This window comes from Aedes aegypti, chromosome 2 (assembly GCF_002204515.2).
Source record: "Aedes aegypti strain LVP_AGWG chromosome 2, AaegL5.0 Primary Assembly, whole genome shotgun sequence".
Lineage (NCBI taxonomy): Eukaryota > Metazoa > Arthropoda > Insecta > Diptera > Culicidae > Aedes > Aedes aegypti.
The window spans coordinates 228,739,543-228,759,064 of NC_035108.1; the positions used below are offsets into that span (position 1 = coordinate 228,739,543).

General features: G+C 36.1%; 1 protein-coding gene across 2 annotated transcripts in view; it reads left to right on the plus strand.

Annotated features, from left to right (window-relative positions):
- Positions 1–18,320, plus strand: part of LOC5571687 (longitudinals lacking protein, isoforms A/B/D/L) — a 347,874-nt gene extending 329,554 nt beyond the window's left edge. The window contains exon 7 of one of the 2 annotated variants that reach the window (XM_021844286.1): positions 17,887–18,320. In XM_021844286.1, coding sequence (XP_021699978.1) covers positions 17,887–18,305 — 419 coding nt within the window. In that variant the 3' untranslated portion in view covers positions 18,306–18,320. The remainder of the gene's footprint in view (positions 1–17,886) is intronic. The other variant, XM_021844290.1, reaches the window with a different exon arrangement.
- The last annotated feature ends 1,202 nt before the right edge of the window (positions 18,321–19,522 follow it).

Genomic DNA, 19,522 nt, shown 5'->3' on the forward strand with positions numbered 1-19,522 from the left:
AGTTTTGACAGGTCTCCTGCTCGATTGGAACGCGGATTTGTATGGAAATGACAGTTCGCCGCTGTTCCAATTTTGACATTGACGCCACTCTTATCTAGATCCACTCTGGCGATAAGCTGTTTGCTGCCCGCTCTTTGCATCTGCTGCTAGAAAAAAGATTCTTACTGTCACTATTTGACCACTTGTGAAGAACTAATGCGTGTACCAAAAGAAATGGATTAAACTTATTATTTTTTGATTGGCTTCCGAATGTTTAAGCAGTTATCTTAATATTTTTCCTAATATTTGTATGCGGTTGGAAAGAAAAAAATAACTCCCTCTTATCGCCCGTTTAAGTTTTTTCCTCACGTAATGATACCAAAACTACAAAACAAAACAATCGATTTGACACTTTGAGTACCAGTGCATTTTGTGCATGAAAATTCAAGGCTACTGTGGTTAATTCATTCCCATCACAACCATTGTATGGATGTAACAGCGCCTCTAGCGTTCTAATTCTAATATTTCTATTGGTAGAACCGATATCACATCCCCAAAACTACAAAATTGATCATCATTTATGGATAGCAAACAGTTGCACCTTAAGCACCGCCAACACATTTTCAATCGAATGGATTTTGGCGCGCTCGAACTGACAAATCCTCCGTTGTGGTGAAACTTCTTCCGTCGACGTGATGTTGGACTGTTTTCAAAAACAGTCGAGATAAAAGCCGAGCCGGCAGAGCAATGACAGTTAATTCGTTCAAAACTTCGCTTCGGAAGTCCAACCGACGAACTCCAGATTGGTGCTGCGAAGTCAATTCGGGACTACGAAGCTTCTGATGTTTTCTTCGGTTTTCTGTGAGAAAAGCAAGGAGAGATATATATGTTGCTTTTTTTCACGCACACGATGACAGTTCCTTACGAGGTTTTCCATAAGTGCGAGTGCTTTGTAAATCTCTTTTTGTTTCGTAGTCGCGAATAAACTAAGGGCAGCTGAACATATTGATTTTTTATTTGATTCAGTAGCAAAAACCGGAGTTGTGTACATCCATTTTGATTTGATCTTCGAACCGTATGGCATAATATGATGATTCAAATAGAACACACTTCTTCTTCTTGGCATTTCGTCCCCACTGGATCAAAGCCTGCTTCTCAGCTTAGTGTTCTTATGAGCACTTCCACAGTTATTAACCCCTCTACCGGCAGCTTCATTTTTTACCGCTAAAAAATATTCAAATCGCGATAACTTTTTTGTTTCTTGCTATTTTTGGACCATTTTTTTAAAAGCTGTCAAAAAACTCTTCTAGTTATAGAATATGTGTCGGTATTGATAGTTGGTCAACTGGATCCGGAGATATTCCAAAATCCCTTGGGGGACTGACGTGTAGCCATAACCCACGTAAATATCTCAGGCTACATAATTTTTATCTTGTTCGAATATTCACTCCTCGGAAAGATACATTTATGCGAGTATGATGTGAAAAAATGAAGTAATTTGGTGCAGCCGTTTTTAAGTAAAGCTATCAGTACACGCTTTGCCAAATGTGCAAATATTTGCCAAATTTCGACAAATTTATTTGTCATATGTGTACTGACCAAATATATTTGCACAAACATTGATGTGCAAATATTTGTCTAACTTTGTAATAGCCAATACTTGAAGATATGAGGAAATATATATTGCAAAAGTATGCCAAAACAAGTTTTATTTGGTCAACTTTGCAACTCCGTTCAGTTCTCGAGTGGCAAACATGGACAAATAAGAGTTTGTCAAATGTTTGTCCACCGTGTACTGAGCTTTGGCAAACAATAGGCAAACGGCAAACGTTAGGCAAACGTCTGAAACGTCAAATAGCCAAATATTTGCACACTTGACAAAGTCAGAGAATTTGTTTATAATAGAGAAACGCGGAGAGGATTTTGACTTTGTTTATAAACAATATTTGCAATGACTATCAACATAGCTTAATAAGCATTTATGGTTCTGGTACCACGCTGAACAAATAAAGATATTGACTCTAAAAAATCTCATATCGTAATATTCAGATTTCTCCAAGAATACTGAACTGATTTGTATGATTTTTCAGAGTAGCTCCTTATTACTTGGCATTGTATAGTACACAGTTAATTGTTTTGATAAATTAACCAAAAATAAAATGGCTGCCAAATAAAATTTATATGGAGAATGTCGGTCCCCCAAAGAACATCGGAATATATTCAAAACAAGATCACCAATGATTAATATCTAGATTCTCAAACTAGAAGAGTGTTTTGATATCTTGTGGAAAAATGGTGCAAAAATATCGAGAAACAAAAAAAATATTATGATTTGAATATATTTTTAGCGGTAAAATATGAAACTGCCGGTAGAGAGGTTAACTGAGAGCTTTCTTTGCCAAATTTGCCATTTTCGCATTTGTATATCGTGTGGCAGGTACGATGGTACTATATGCCCAGGGAAATCTAGGAAATTGCCATTACGAAAAAATCCTGGACCGACCGGGAATCGAACCCAGACACCTTCAACATTGCTTTGCTTTGTAGCCGCGGACTCTAACCACTCGGCTAAGGAAGGCCGCAGAACACAAACACACACTCGCTAAACAATCGGGATACTGATAGCACAGACAAACAGACGTAACACTGACGTATTTTCCATCGACCACTCATTTAACGAGCATTTCAAATTCGCTATGTTATAAGTCTCACAACGAGAGGCGCACGCATTATTTTTCTTCGCGTTTGACGTTTCACACTACCGCCATCTGCCGGTCTTGTTGCACGAAACACCTTTTCGTGCAACATGCTCGCCAGATGATGATATGTAAACTGGGCGATGGATTTTGAAGAAATTTGTTCTAAGTGTTACGTCTGTTTGTCTGTGCTGATAGTGTGAGTGAAAACAGTGAAATTCATGCAGCGTGCATCAATTAAGACAGCAGCATAGAGCTTAGTGACATTTGAACACACGTAGACTAGCAATGAGAGGTGAGGAAATGACATTTAGTGTGCGTGACATCTCCGTGTACGGTGCAAAATGTTTCACCAATGCAAGCGAGCGAGCTCCCATAAGAAGACATGTAAATTAGTGACGTAGTTATTTTTGTTTACGTTTTTTTTTCTTTACTAATACACAGCCATTGCTTCTTCTTCCACACCTTAGTATATATTCTCATTGGTAGACTAGCATAAGTCATTTTACGAGACGTTCGAATGACGTTTTCTGGCGGGCCGCTCATTGTTGTTGTTCGAAAAACTAGCATGATATCTGAATAGCGCTAGTCACATTTTTGTTGACGATGACGGCCCCGTCTCTTTCGGCGCATGATTCTACCTGGTTTACATGTATTATGTTACCTGTAGATAAAAAAATATCTTCCCTGCCTGCTGATTTCAATTTTACAAGCGAAAATTTAAAACTTTGCTACATTGCTACCAGCGCCATTGTTGAATAAGCTCCTTCCAAATGTAGCGCTAGAAAAATCGTAAATAAATCGGCCCGCCAGAAACTTTCAAAGCTGGTAAACAAACGGAAACCATATGATTCGAGACGTCTCATAAAATGGCTTATACGCTCGTCATACACAGTTTGTTTTTGTTTTCCTCAAAGAAACTTGCACACGCTTTCCAGACTCATCAAAATGCATATGGAAATAAATATTACCCAATTTGAAAAATTTACACCCTTTTTTTTTTTTTTTTTTTTAAATCTTTATTTGAGTGTATTTTAACACACGAGGGCTAGTTCTACACTTTAATTTACACCCGATTTCTGGGTGTTTTTCGAGACTGAGTGCATATTGTTTTCCTCTAAGATTCACAACTACATCTACACTAGGGCACCCATACCATTGGGCGTGATAACCACTATTGCGTCAAAAGAAGTCGAAGTTGAGTTGATTTACGGTACCATTTTTTCTTTGTTCTCGACTCACCAGCTGGTCTTGTATACACAACATGTCTTGTATGGTCCTCCGATGTTTACAGTCATCGTCATTGTTCTCATGCTCCAGCTGATCGTGTTCTCGTGTCAAAACCAGCTGGTAGTGACTGAAATCAAGGGACGGATTCCATGTCAAATCGGTCAGTCACTGAACTCGACCATCTTCGATTTGAATTAAATTTTGCACATGTTTTTGGTATGGTAGAATAAGTGTTTTCCATAGAAAAAATGATCATTTTGACTCAAGCTTAACTTTCGAAAATGACCTATAATTTTATACATGCAACTTATTTGAAAAAATCTAACTCCGAAACTGTTGATTTTAGAGAAAAATGTTCTATGAAGAAGTTGTAGTGAACCGTTTCGACTATAAGAAAAAATATACACTGAAAAAATATTTTATTTATTTTCATAGAAAAATGAAAAATAAAACTTAAATTTTGAATGACACAAAAACCCCATTTTTATTATTTTTTAAATTTTCACCATAGAATCTTGATAGTAAAGAGATGTTTGGGACAAAGTTTCATGATGGAGAAATTTTTAATAAAAAAGTTTTTCTAAGAACAACTTTTGGTCGATTTTCAAAATTTTGATTTTTTGTCAAAATAAATACGTTTTGATGATATAGTAAGCATCTTGAAATGATTGTAAGCCATAATGATTATATTAATAAGTTCTCTAGAAGTGGCCATTTTCAAATTATATCGAGTTTATTGCAAAAAATATTGTTTAAATATTAAAATAGGCCATTTTCATAGGTTATTCGCGTTTCTCCATTAATAATAATACGTTTTCGAGAGTAAAGACCATATTTCTCGATTACTTTTTCAAATCGACGTAACTAACTTTTATACGGTTTTGAGAAAATTAATTAGGAAAAATCACAACCTTTCTTCTAAAACTGTTTTAAAATGAATCACCTTTTTAACATTTTTTTTGCCGTGTACATCGCTCAAATTTTGCATACACTCAGCTCGCGTTCAAAAACTAGGTAGTTTCTATTATTTCCCACAAAAATAATTACGAGAAAATGATAAGCCGTTTCATTCAGTTACTTTCGACGTTTTTCTACCAGTGTAAAATCGGCTCAAGTAGTGTATTGTTTTGATTCGTGGTTAAGTCACTTTGTCTCTCTATACAGCGGGGCGGCGAAAGTAGTGGTTAGGTTGCAAAAGTTGAAAATCTTACTTTCGTCGTTTTGTAAATCCGGAAATTAAACGTTCTAAAAGTGAAAAATCGAGTTGGTTCAGAGCGGTACGTGTAGAATTCCGCCTGCGAAACACGTAGGATCGATAAAGTAAGTTTGTTCACTTTTCTGACTTGAGACTATTTGAATAAGTTTTCGAGATTTCTTTCCATTTACTTATTTTCCTTGATGGAGAATCGCGAATAACTTATGAAAATGGCCTATTTTAATATTTTTTGCAATAAACTCGATATAATTCGAAAATGGCTACTTCTTGAGAAATTATTCATATAATCATTATGGCTTACAATCATTTCAAGATGCTTACTATATCATCAAAACGTATTTATTTTGACAAAAAATCAAAATTTTGAAAATCGATTAAAAGTTGTTCTTAGAAAAACTTTTTTATTAAAAATTTCTCCATTATTCTCTTATAGTCCAAACGGTTCATTACAACTTCTTCATAGAACATTTTTCTCTAAAATCAACAGTTTCGGAGTTAGTTTTTTTCAAATAAGTTGCATGTATAAAATTATAGGCCATTTTCGAAAGTTGAGCTTGAGTCAAAATGATCATTTTTTCTATGGAAAACACTTATTCTACCATACTAAAAACATGTGCAAAATTTAATCCAAATCGAAGACTATCGAGCACGATTTTTATTTTTTTCGACTCATTCTGGATGGAATTCGTCAAGGATGAAAGGTGGATGGTGTTTGAAAATGTACCAGATTTACATTATTGGCAGCTTCTCAATTTCGTCATGAAAGTCTAATCATTCGTGAAAATTACAATATGAGGGTTTGGCTTATACCATCCTATTTTTTATTTTTTCAAAAGTTCGTTCAGAAGGCTGTTTGGAGATTTCTTTTGATTTACAACGGAATATAATTCTAGAAACTTCTCTAGCTATTCATTCTGAACATCAATCAAAAATTCGTCCTGGTTCGGTTCAGCCAAGCAGGTCTCTAGAATTTATCCGGATTATCTCCAAAAGTTCCTCAAAGAGCCTAACTTTTCGTAAGAAATCTCTGAGGAATATTCACCTGAAACTTTCCAGGAAGAGCCAGAGATCCCTACCTTTTAATTATTTCCAATTTAACAAAGTTGATGTTTTTAAAACTGTGAAACATTATTGTTTTGCTGTTTTAGTGTAAGGAACTAGACCAGCTTATACTTTCTTTATCATTGATTCATGAAAATAGTCACCATTTTTTCTGGAAAAGACTTTTCGTTGCAAATAGTGACTTTTTAGTTACCAGGTCGAAAATAGTGACCAAGTCACTAAAAAGCGATTCGCTGCCAGCCCTGCAACTGTATGTTTTGGACAAAACATTTCTGTGTGACCATCCGGATTGAATGAACCTACCCCAATACACGGGAGCTTCATAGTTCCTTGGAACCGATCTGTGATGGTCGAAAAAGAGCCTTTTGCTACTGCAGTGACAGGAATCGGTAGTCCACTGGATACCAGAGCATTCCATTGGCATACATTGTTTAGCCAGCCCACCGGGGGCAAAACTTACCCATTCACTGAGCAGCAACATATCATCCCACTTGATGTGCCGTCCGAAAGCAGCTGGACGGTAATACCAATGTCCGTATCGGTAATCACCGAAACAGGACCAAATATTAAAACGACATATTGCGCTCCTTGAGATATATTTTATGTCGAATTCGTTTTTGAACCTAGGTTGGAACTGGCGCAACCCGTTCTGAATTACAGTTTCAACCCTAACCCGATTCAGGTTCGACCGAACTTCAATTTGCTTGACGTTGGTTTGTTTATGTGTTGATCACCGACCCAGTTCCTAAAAACGAAAACGACATTAGTTTCTCTCTTTTTTTGTGACTGTCAATCAGTTATGCGCCAAGGTGAATCTCTTATCATGGACAGCGCGCTTATTTTCCCTGCTAAGAGCAAATCTTTCCTTAACGGTAGCATTCAATCCACACAACACTGCGCGCAACTACATGGCACACAATTAATAATACCACAGAAAAATTAAGAAAAGTTTTCGCAGCGTTTGTATCACAGTCAATGTTATTTAAACGGAATAAAATTTATACCCGTACCTTGCAGCATGCATAAACACTTCACAACGGTCAGCTGGTAGACCAATTTTGACATTTGTCCTCGTTTTCGTTGGCCACACACAATGGATCTGGGCAGCGCGTAAACCTGGCGCGTAACTGGCCGGCGCGCAACTAACTCGACGAAAGTAAAATTTTACAAAATATTCGCAATATGATTTTCATTATTTTCCATACGTTTTGACAGTTCTCCAACTACCATTCTTCCATGCGCTTGTGTTGAAAGATTGAGAAATTTGAGAATCCAGCGTACCGCGATCAGTGGAAGGAATAGGGGAAGGGGTGGTAAAATGAACACCTTAAGGAAATCATCTTGTTTCTGATAGAAAAAATGTATATTGTATAAATGAAATTTGTATAGTTCAACCGCACAACATCAAAAATAGGGATGTAATCTATAGCAGCTACATGGATTCAGACTAAAATAGCTAATCTTTGACATATGTATTTTCATCGCTATCAAAAAGCGATGCAAATGTTCATTTTACCTGCACTATGTGGGTAAAATGAACAGCGGTTGGTGGTAAAATGAACAGCGGTTGGTGGTAAAATGAACACCATGCAAAAAACGTGAGAAAAACCAATATTTATGAAAATTTTCATTGCCCCACCAAAAATACATCCAATAATGACCCATTCAAAATAAATTCTAAAGGTATCAGACTTGACATCATATCATAACGATATTCACCTCACTGAAAAAGCTCAATGCTTCCGAGCTAAAAGTTACGTCAGTTCTAATAGGGTAACGACTGTTTATTTCGTTCATAACCACTAACAATTGGCGCCAGCGGCAAAAATTGCAGACTACAACCTTTCGAACATTCAGTTTCTCTTACCGGCCGCCGAGCGGCGACACTGATGTTTGTATTCCTCTCACTGATCGCGCTACGCTGGATTCTCAAATTTCTCAAACTTTCAACACAAGCGCATGGAAGAATGGTAGTCGGAGAGCTGTCAAAACTTGTTTGAGAGATATCCTAGATAAATTTAGGAATAATTGTGTATTCCTGAAAGATAAAAGGTGATATTTCTGAAGGAACTTCTCGAAGGAAGCTTTTAAGAAATTCATGAAGCATCACTGAAGATATCTCTTAAGGAATCTCTGGAGGAAATCATGTTGGATAATTCCTTAAGGAATCTGTGGAGGAATTCATGAAGGAATCCCGGGATGAATTTCTAAAAGAATCTCTAAAATAATCCCGGATGATTTTTTTTTTGAGGAATTCCAGAAAAAATCTATGGAAAAATCCTGGAGAAAAAATATTTGGAATTTTGGAAACAGTCTCTGGAGGAATTCCTGGAAAAAAAAAACAGTGCAAATATGCGATTCAAGGGACCATCGAGGTAGCCATGAACACCAAATTTTACTATGGTTCTCTAACTAGATTTATGATACAGAGCATATGCATATGATTTTTGGTACATAATGTAACCCACCATAAAAATTAAATGTAAAGGTTTATTTTTTCTCATATTATTATTTACTTAAAATATTGCTAATCTTTTAGATTGTACTAAAATAAACGGTTAAACTATTGTAGATTTTGAAATATCGCCACAAAACAAAAAGTGTCCGGGCATAGAGGACTTTCCCCTAAGTTTTCAAGATCTTTTTTTTGGCCAGCGTGGTACCAGACACAAAATTGCTTCATTTTTTCACAACAGACTCTCATTATTGTGCATCCCGATAAAATTCAGAAAGAGAAGTTCGCTTAATTTCCTCTTCTTTATCAACGAACTTAAGGTAACACACGATAGGCTCATCGTGGCATCCAAAGAAAATATTTCTGTTTTATATCATATCGGTCATTCGGTGATCTACCGGATCATATGCTTGCTAACAACAGGCATGTTGATACACTTTCAGTTCATCTCTGTCCGGTAGAACAGTAGAAGCATTAGCCTTAGAATGCTAATGTCGCGACTGTTCGTGTGACCAACATCTAGTATGCCTATTTCAGAAGTGGTACTCAAAGTGTCAAATTTTCTTCATTTCAATCATAGTAACTTTGTTTTCAAAACCAAAATATCATTCTGTCACAGTTGTTGTTATCGCAAATGAAATTCTCTGTTCTTCTGAAACACCAAATCGGTGTTGCCAAACAGGTAATTATTAATATTAATGCACAATACACGAAACATGATCAAATTGATTTTAATTCCAGGTTCACATAATAGAAATATTAGAATTAGAACGCTAGAGGCGCTGTTACATCCATACAATGGTTGTGATGGGAATGAATTAACCACAGTAGCCTTGAATTTCCATGCACAAAATGCACTGGTACTCAAAGTGTCAAATCGATTGTTTTGTAGTTTTGGTATCATTACGTGAGGAAAAAACTTAAACGGGCGATAAGAGGGAGTTATTTTTTCTTTCCAACCGCATACAAATATTAGGAAAAATATTAAGATAACTGCTTAAACATTCGGAAGCCAATCAAAAAATAATAAGTTTAATCCCTTTCTTTTGGTACACGCATTAGTTCTTCACAAGTGGTCAAATAGTGACAGTAAGAATCTTTTTTCTAGCAGCAGATGCAAAGAGCGGGCAGCAAACAGCCACTTTTTCGTTAATCTCGGATTTTGTTTAGTATGCCAAAATCGGCACTAAAGTTAATACCGGGATTAAAATCGAGGATAATATCGGTTGATACTTAGCAAAATCGAGGATAATACTCGATTGGCGTATTAACCTCGATGGAGTTTATCACCATACACGGGAAAAAATTCTGTGGTAAAAAATACTATTTTAGCTGACTACGCCCATTCTTGAAACTACCATGGAATTTCTGACCAATTTACTATGTTTACGGTACATCCCACCACAGAGGCGCGTTCACGTTCGAAATCATGGGTAGGACAAACGTTGGCAAATATTTTGTGCACAATGAAGCTAAAAAAAAATTAACCCTGGACTGGAAATTGAAAGTTACTATATTTGAGGGGAAAAGTATCCAAGAATTTTGTTTGGATACCTCAAGAATTCAACCTGGATGTTATCATAGGGAGCCACAGAAATGTAATTCCTCTAAAAATTATTTCATTCCTCACAAAATTCTTTGAGATTTTTTCAATAAAATCGTAAATCCTTCAAGATTTTATCCAGTAATTCATCCATCGATTTGCCTGGAACATCCTCCAAGTTTCCCGATTGAAACGCCTTCTTAAATTAAATCAATAAATTATCCATAAATTTCTAGGGTTTCGTTTAAAATTGTCTCTTAGGATTTAAATAATATTTCAACAAGGAATTTCTCTAACGATTCCAGCAATTGCTTCACAGATCCCTTCTATGATTTTTTACAGAAATTCCTCTAGTAATTCTTTGGGATTCCCTCAAGTAAGTCTTGAAAGTTTTTTTTTCAGGGATTCTTCCGGGAATGTCTTCAGGGAAACGCCAAGAAATTGTTTTTTGTTTTGAAAGATAAAACTGTTTGGTATTTTTAAAGAAAATCCTGACTTAATCTCTGATTAAACTAGGAAAAGTTTTCAAGTCACTTATTGATCAAGGATCTCTGAGATAACTCCTGGAGTCTTAACGAAGGTTAAGAAGATATCCTAGATAATTTGCAAAAATAATCAATGAATTCTCGGGATATTATTCCGCAGGATTTTCTAAAAAAAATCTTAAAAAACATTGGACAGAATTTCTACAGAAATTTGTGTAGAAATTATTGGAGGAATGTTAGGAAAAATTTCTGTAGTATAAACTGAAGTGAAAATCTTAATAAAATTTTGAAGATTGCATAGGAACTTTTTGAAAAACTCTTTAAGAATTGTTTGGTAAAACTTCATAAGTAATACTTGGAGTAAATGCTAGAAAAAAATCATAGAAAAAAAGAATATTCAAGGAATTTTGAATTTCTGGGAGAAAATTTGAATGAATTCTTGCAGGAACCCACATGAACAGGTGGAGGAATTCTTCAAACACTCTGGAATAAATCTTTATGGATTTCCTCGGAAGAAATTCTGCATAAATCCTTGGAAGATTTTCGTGACCAACTACTGGAGAATTCGGTTGAAGGACTAGTGAACGAAAATCTGGAAATTCTATGATAGTTTTGGGGAAAAAAATCAAAGTTATACCTGAGGAAATTTCCAGGAAGTAGTAGCTTCGGTGTTCTCGAGGATTTAGTTATAGAGCCTGTACAATTTTTCATCAGGATTCAATGCAATTAGAATAAGTTTAAATAAGATTTTAGAGACCATTTTGGTTAAAACAGATACTTTAGAGACCTAAATAAAGGCTTCTTAGAGACTAGCATTAAAATAGAGACCAAGTCTCTAAAAAGAAAAGTACTACCAGTCCTGTGGTTAGGATTATTCATTGGATCAAATGTTGTTATCATTCATATTAAAAAATATGAATATCTTTTATAAAAATGTCCATTTTAAATGAATTCTATTAATCAAATTAACAATTAACAACAATAGACCAAACTGCTTGCCTTTACAATAGGCTGACCATACGTACCGTATTTAACGGGACAGTACCGTTTTCATCCCCTCGACGGACTGTCCCGTCGTTTTATGGAAAATGCTCGAATTGTCCCGTATTCTAGGAAATGGAGAATCGGCACATAATTTTCAACACCAGTAAAAAAAATAAAAATAACAACATAACAAACAGTTTTTAGAAATATTTCAGAGTTTATTGTCTTACTCATCTATTTTCCAAGCAATTCTCGCGTAACATTACTAAAGGACCTATCTAACATTGAGAGGCTCTCTTTGTTTACTTTCTCTTTCATTAATAACTGAGTCACATTAATCTCTTCTGTTGCTTTTTTTGTATGAAACGCTAGTCAAGGAAATTGACTTTCGATCTATAGTGAAAAACTTCCCAAAATCTTTAGTATTCCACTGTTATAATCAAAAGAGAACGAGAGAGGAGAGAATCTCTCATTTGTACATAGGTCCTTTAGTAATGTTCCGCGAGAATTATTCGTTTCTCAAACAGAGTTGAACTTGATCCGTACATGCTTCTGCTTAACTTTTTGCGTTTCTTTACTCATATTTATGCCAATTTTTAGTGAATTTGCAAAAAACGGATCTTCATAAGATAATTATTCATTTAATACCTAAAATGAAAAAGAACAACTATGTGTTTACTTCTGATACGCAATTGATTTGATTAATTTAGCTTAGCTTAGCTTAGACTGACTACACATATCAATGGTTGCTATTCCGTGATTGACCGAAGTCAGTGAAAATGCACAAAGAATCAACTAGAAGTTCGGCTGGGATTGGCCATAATCTTCTTCAGTGTGCATAATTCAGTGCCTCTATTCATACAGGGTCAATAACGGCGCCGGCCACGTCCTTGCAGTCAGGTGGGATTGGGGGAAGGAATGTTAGTGTGTAACCTTTGCTATTTGGAGACCGTGTTTGCCTCTGCATCTCCACAAAGGTTACTGGGAGGGATGTTTGTTAATGGGAAGGATCGTTGGGTCACAGGATTCACTTTGATAAGCGAATAGACCATGATAAACAATAATTTGTGATATATACATGCTTATATGTAAATAAAATATTTTCATTGATATGAACAATTTCTATGTAGAGGAAAGTTATGCCGACACTTGAGGTGACGAACCATTCAAAGTTTGTTGAACAAATACCTAAATGTAACATTCCTACAGCTGTCAGGACAAAAGCATGTGTTATTATATTATAACTCATTCCCAACTCGATTGGTTGGGACATCATAGAACACTCTTATTCTTATGCCGACACTTACAGTGGCGAACCATCCAAAGTTTATTGAATAAAGTGAACCTTTCGCAAGTCTCCACTTGTAGTGTCGAATCACAAAAATTAAGGTAAATAAGAGGTGTTCTGAAAATAAATGTTAAACATAAATAAATCATGAATAAGAGTTTGTGTCGACACTCACAGTGACGAACTATCCATAGTTTGTTGAAAAATTATATTTACGTCCCACCATTGTAACGATTAAATGTGCAGTCATTCATATTTTATAGATTAGAAATAGTAGCATGAAACGAGCTTACCAATTGATCCGTTATCCTTGACTGAGCAGCCACAATCCACTTTCAGCTTCACTCGTTTGCTCGGCAATATAAAAGCACTCAGATAAATAATAGGCGCGCGACCCGAAAAGGAAAAAAAAACTGACGACTGCTCGGGCTTTCTTGACGCACTGCCCAGGAGCAAGCGTCAAGGTCGAAGGATCTAACAGAACTAACCGATCGCGGCACTTTTTTACTTACTCCAACCGAACTTACCGATCACGCCACTTTTTCACTTACTAGACCGACGCGCGACATGTTTGATCCTGCCCTCGTCGCTCGCTCCGGCAAAAACAAGCGTCAAGGTCGAAAGATCAAACAGAACTAAAGGATCGCGGCACCTTTTCACTTACTCCAAACGAATTTACCGATCACGCCACTTTTTCACTTACTAGACCGACGCGCGACATGTTTGATCCTGCCCTCGTCGCTCGCTCCGGCAAAAACAAGCGTCAAGGTCGAAAGATCAAACAGAACTCGATACGCAATTGATTTGATTAACTGTTTAAAAAGTGTATATTTCAATAAAGTAATGAAATATTAGAAAAAAATTGATTTCGAAACATTAAAAAGTGTAATGATTTTTTTTAATTCTGAAAAAACGCTGCTTCCCCGAAATCAAAGAATGAGCTTCAAGGTTCTTAAGTGATTTTAATTGAATCATACAGACATGTAGCTTGGGATTGCATAATCTGGTTCTGCTACTTTCCCTCGAATAGCGGTTTCCCGAATGTCGTTCTCCCAACGCCAGTTCTCAGAATGCTAATTCTCCGAAAACCCCGTTTCCCTGAAAAGCTCAGTTCTCCGAAAAGTTCTAACACTCAAAATTGTCATAAACTTTTGCATTCCAAGGTGGTGAACAATATGTGTTTTTGGCAATATGTTTTTTTTCTTTGGTAGCTTATCGATCTTCCTAATTCAATACTATATCACTACCCGAGCAGAAGCAAAGTTCTGACCATTAAATCGAGATATTGATTTGATTGACATAAGAGATAAAAGATCTGAAGAAAATATCTAAATTTTATTCCTGGAAGTTCTGAGCCATAGCTAAATTTGATGTTGGAAGATCTAAGGAATGGCTCGCTGATATTGGTAAGATCTTATAAAAGCTAAATATGATATGTTAATAGTATTCTAGGAGTAAATTTTAAATATTATTTTCAGATCTTTTATCTCTTATATCTTTCAAGTTAATATCAATTTTTATGTCCATTTCAAAAAATTTGCTATTACTTAGCTCTTATTAATGTATTCGAATCCTCTGAGCAGAATCTCAATAGAGAAACTTAAAAGTAGATGGAGTACAGTGTACCTTTTAATTCCGCTCCTAAATGCTTATCTTTGACAGATACGCGTATTTCGACTACCACTTGCAGTCTTCTTAAGTGTCAGTTACTCTTATTACTTAGCTTTTTTCGCCTGCTCGGGTAAAGACTATTAGCACTTTTTTGAGCTGCATTGCTTTACAAGGGAACGGTTCATTCGGGGAAAAGGCTTCGGAGAAACGGGCCATTCGGGGAACTGGAATTCGAGGAAAAGTAGCACAATCGCATGATCTGTGTCTTTTAAAATTGTCCCTTTTTGTTTTTTAAATGTCCCGTTTTTATCTGGTTGGCTTATGGTCAGCCTACTTTACAATCAGTGAGCTCTTATTTCCTCATTTATTTATAGATAATAAATGGATGAACAGCAAAAATCCTGCGAATTTCTGTAGTTTTTTTTTTGTCTTCGCTATGACGTGACCCGGATAGTCGCAAAATTTTTCAGGAGAAACTTGAAAAATGTTTCATAGTGCAGACACTCCATCAAATATTTCGCTGGATTTTCCTCAACAAATCTTCATCACCTGGTCTAAATATTTTTTATGAATGATGCCACAACATACCAGTAGGGATTTTTCAGGAACTACCTAAGAACTTCTCCCTTAGATTTCTACGTCAGTTCTGAATCAGTTAACTTCTAGAGAGTGTGCTGTCGGAGTTGTATAGGAATTACTCTGAAAATCGTTCAAGAGATTCACCAATGCTTTGATAGATTATATCAGTAGTGATCGCACGTTCAGAAATCGCTTGCACAATCACACTCGTGCTGTGTATGGCACGATACGACTGGATTGAATCGCTCCATCACTTTATCCTAAGATTCTTCAAAAATCTTCTGATAACTCTCTATGGATGTTCCAGAAACTTCTCAAGACTTACTTCCAGGAATTATCATGTAATTTGTCCCAGAGCATATACAGGGTTAACCGTAGGTATGTTCAGGAAACCATCAATTTCAGAAGTTTATTTATTTTAACGGTTAAAGAAGTTCCTTGTAGCAATAGGGTAATGACTGTTTATTTTGTTCTCAAACGCTAACAGTTGGCGCCAGCGGCAAAAATTACAGACAACAACCTTTCGAACATTCAGTTTCTCTTACCGGCCGCCGAGCGGCGACACTGATGTTTGTATTCCTCTCACTGATCGCGCTACGCTGGATTCTCAAATTTCTCAAACTTTCAACACAAGCGCATGGAAGAATGGTAGTCGCAGAACTGTCAAAACGTATTGAAAATAATAAAAATCTTAAATTGCTTGCAGTTAGGAAACTGGATCAAAAAAGTAGTGATTAGAAATCAAGTGTAAAGTGAATACATAACTATTTGTGTTTAGTTCATCTTCCGTGGTGCTTTCTTTGCTTCAGGATTTCGTTTTTACTACCACTGAAAAAGAGCCATCTATTGCCTTTTCAGTTTTGAATATCGCCCTATTATTACAGTTATTGGGAAACTAGGATAATCACTGGATATTCTCAATCGTTCTTCTCACGAGCCACAACTTTTTGGGGGTCATGCAAAATCCATGTCACGCTTTACTAGGCACGAGAAGACCATCAAAAACCTTATGGTGTCTTTCATTCTCCATAAGAATAAGTAAGACGTTAATTGATTTTGTATGTATATTGAACAGATGATAAATAATTAAATTATTCTGCTGCTGATTTTTTTTTATTGAATCATGGGTAGGACAATCCTTTGACTATCCTACCCAGGTGTTTTCGTGCGTAGTACATGTCCTACCTGTCCTACCCACTTCCCGCGCCACTGTCCCACCACATTACTGGTACATTTGACAGAAATAATTTACTACCCTAAAATGGTAGTTTTTACCGCACATTTTTTTTGCGTGTAGATGTGGCAAAGAATGAATCAAATCTCGATTACTTTTTCAAATCGACGTAAGTAACTTCCATTCGGTTTTGAGAAAATTAATAGGGTAACGACTGTTTATTTCGTTCATAACCACTAACAGTTGGCGCCAGCGGCAAAAATTGCAGACAACAACCTTTCGAACATTCAGTTTCTCTTACCGGCCACTGATGTTTGTATTCCTCTCACTGATCGCGCTACGCTGGATTCTCAAATTTCTCAAACTTTCAACACAAGCGCATGGAAGAATGGTAGTCGGAGAGCTGTCAAAACGTATGGAAAATAATGAAAATCGTAAATTGCTCGCAATTAGGAAACTGAATCAAAAAAGTAGTGATTAGAAATCAAGTGTAAAGTGTAAACATAACTTTTTGTGTTTAGTTCATCTTCCGAGGTACTTCCTTTGCTTCAGGATTTCGTTTTAACCTGTTTTTACTACCACTGAAAAAGAGCCATCTATTGCGTTTTCAGTTTTGAATATCGCCCTATTGAATGTCGAAGCCACATTATTCTTGTTTGAATATACAATTCAAAACCAACATAATATATTGTAACGGAACATCGTATTGTTTTTTTATTGGTTTTATACTTTATACCTTACAATTTTGGTCAAATTCCTATTTTCGCGTAAAACAACTGTTGCTTCTTTATGTGTAGCTTGGCTGAAAGAAGTAAACAAAACAAGTTCAGAAAGCAAGAAATGTTGGGTGAAAAATATTAAAAAAGTGTAGAAGTCACTTGACATTAGCTGTAAGACGAATGCAACCATGATATATAACCATGATATATATATTACTTTAAATAATTTGGCAACTGTTGGCACGAATATCCGGTAAGTTGGGGGACAATCCATACAAAATACAAATTCTATATACTTTTCACCACTAATTGAAATACAGTTCGTTGAATTGTTTTTGTATTGTACAACAATACACGAATTGCTAATCAAGCCAATACATGAACAATATATCGTATTGTATTTTCAAAATGTATGTATGAGAAAATTTCTATATTTGTATTGTTACGATTCTTAACAACTCATACATTATTATGCAAAAATCTCATATACCATACAGTGAACTGTTTAAAACAATATTGTACCGCATTGTACTGTAATTATATTGTCATTTTACAATATACTGTATTGTATTTCCAATATATTGAATGGTACTGTTACAATGCATTATATTGTTTTTGTATTGTATTTTTTATCCGGGAAGTCAAACGTTTAATGATATGCATTATACATCTCATTTTCGATATAAGTGCAAAATTTGTCTGCTCAAAATTGATTACGTTATGTGTTCTAATATAGAATTTTTCATTGCGATACAAGTCTCAGTATACTAATACGAGTTTTGAATGCCATATATCTGTTTCACTAACATTAAATCTTATTATTTCTATGATTTCTAACGTTCTTGATTTTTTTTTTCTATCCTAGAATTATGGACGGATTATTACAACTTTGGTCCCCTAAACGACGATATATATCCAGGATCATCGGATACACATATCCAGTTGCGACAATCTCGTTTATTAGTGCGAAAGAACGGACAGAATTTTCCCTGCCTTAAGTGTGGAAAATGGTATTCAACACGGAGCATCATGCTACGGCATATGAATCACGAATGTGGTGTCGAGAAAAAAATTCAATGTAAATTTTGCTATAAAAAATTTCGTCGCAAGTGGAATCTTGAACAGCACATAAAAAGATTGCATTTGAACGAAAAGCGAAAACAACAACAGCATCAACGGGAACTACTTCAACAACAGCGGGCAAACCGTAATCGACAACAAGAAAAATCACACCGTTCAAAAATTAATGAAAGAAGTTCGAATTTGAATGCCTCTTTGATTTAGATAAGCCATTTTATGAGACGTTTCGAATCATATGGTTTCCGTTTGTTTACCAGATTTGAAAGTTTCTGGCGGGCCGATTTATTTACGTTTCTTCTAGCGCTACATTTGGAAGGAGCTTATTCAACAATGGCGCTGGTGGCAGTGTAACAAAGTTTTTAATTTTCGCATGTAAAATTGAAATCAGCAGGCAGAGAAGATATTTTTCATTTACAGGTAACATAATACATGTAAACCGAGTAGAAACATGCGCTGAAAGAGACGGGGACATCATCGCCAGCAAAAATGTGACCCGCGCCATTCAGATATCAGGCTAGTTTTTTGAACAACAACAATGAGCGGCCCGCCAGAAAACGTCATTCGAACGTCTCGTAAAATGGCTTATTAGTGAATAGTTTATTTAGAGAGCTTTGAGTGACATTTAAACACACGAACACTTACATACGCTCATCATAAACAGTTTGTTTTCCTCAACGAAAATTGCACACGCTCTCCACTCATCAAAATGCATAAAGCAATCGACGTTTAGTCACCTTTCTCTTTCGTGTACACGCACACATATGGATTGTTTTCGGAAATTCTGAACAAATCCCTAGTGGAATTCCTAAGAGAAGGAGTGCTAGGAGAAATCCGAGAAATTTTATAGGAGTTCCTAGAGGAATCCTTTGATGTATCTCATAGGAAAATCCTGAAAGAATTTTTGCAAGAATTTACCAAAGAATTTCTGGAGAAAACCCTGGAGAAATTCATAAAATAATTCTTAAATCAGGGGGAATCCTTAAAAATATTGCTGGAGGAAGTTTTGCAGATATTCCTCAATGAATTCTTGGAGATATTAAGGTTCTTCAGAGCCTTGAAAATCTCCTCCACTGCCCTGCGATCGATTTCCTTAGCCTTCCTTAGCCGAGTGGTTAGAGTCAGTGGCTACAAAGCAAAGCCATGCTGAAGGTGTCTGGGTTCGATTCTGTTGGCGATCGGCGGAAACAGGTACACAGAGATATACCGTCAGGGACTTGCGCTACCGCAGAAAGAAAAGCGGGACGACTTCAACAAACGGACTTTATTGGGAAACGGTAGGATGTGGAATGATACATAATGCGATACACTTACACGACTGTACTTGTCTGTTCTCTCTGGTGTTCGTTCGTGGCAGACAACAACGTCAGCCCAAAACGTTCAGTGACGGCGGGTGAAAATATCGCCCCCACCAACACTCCTCC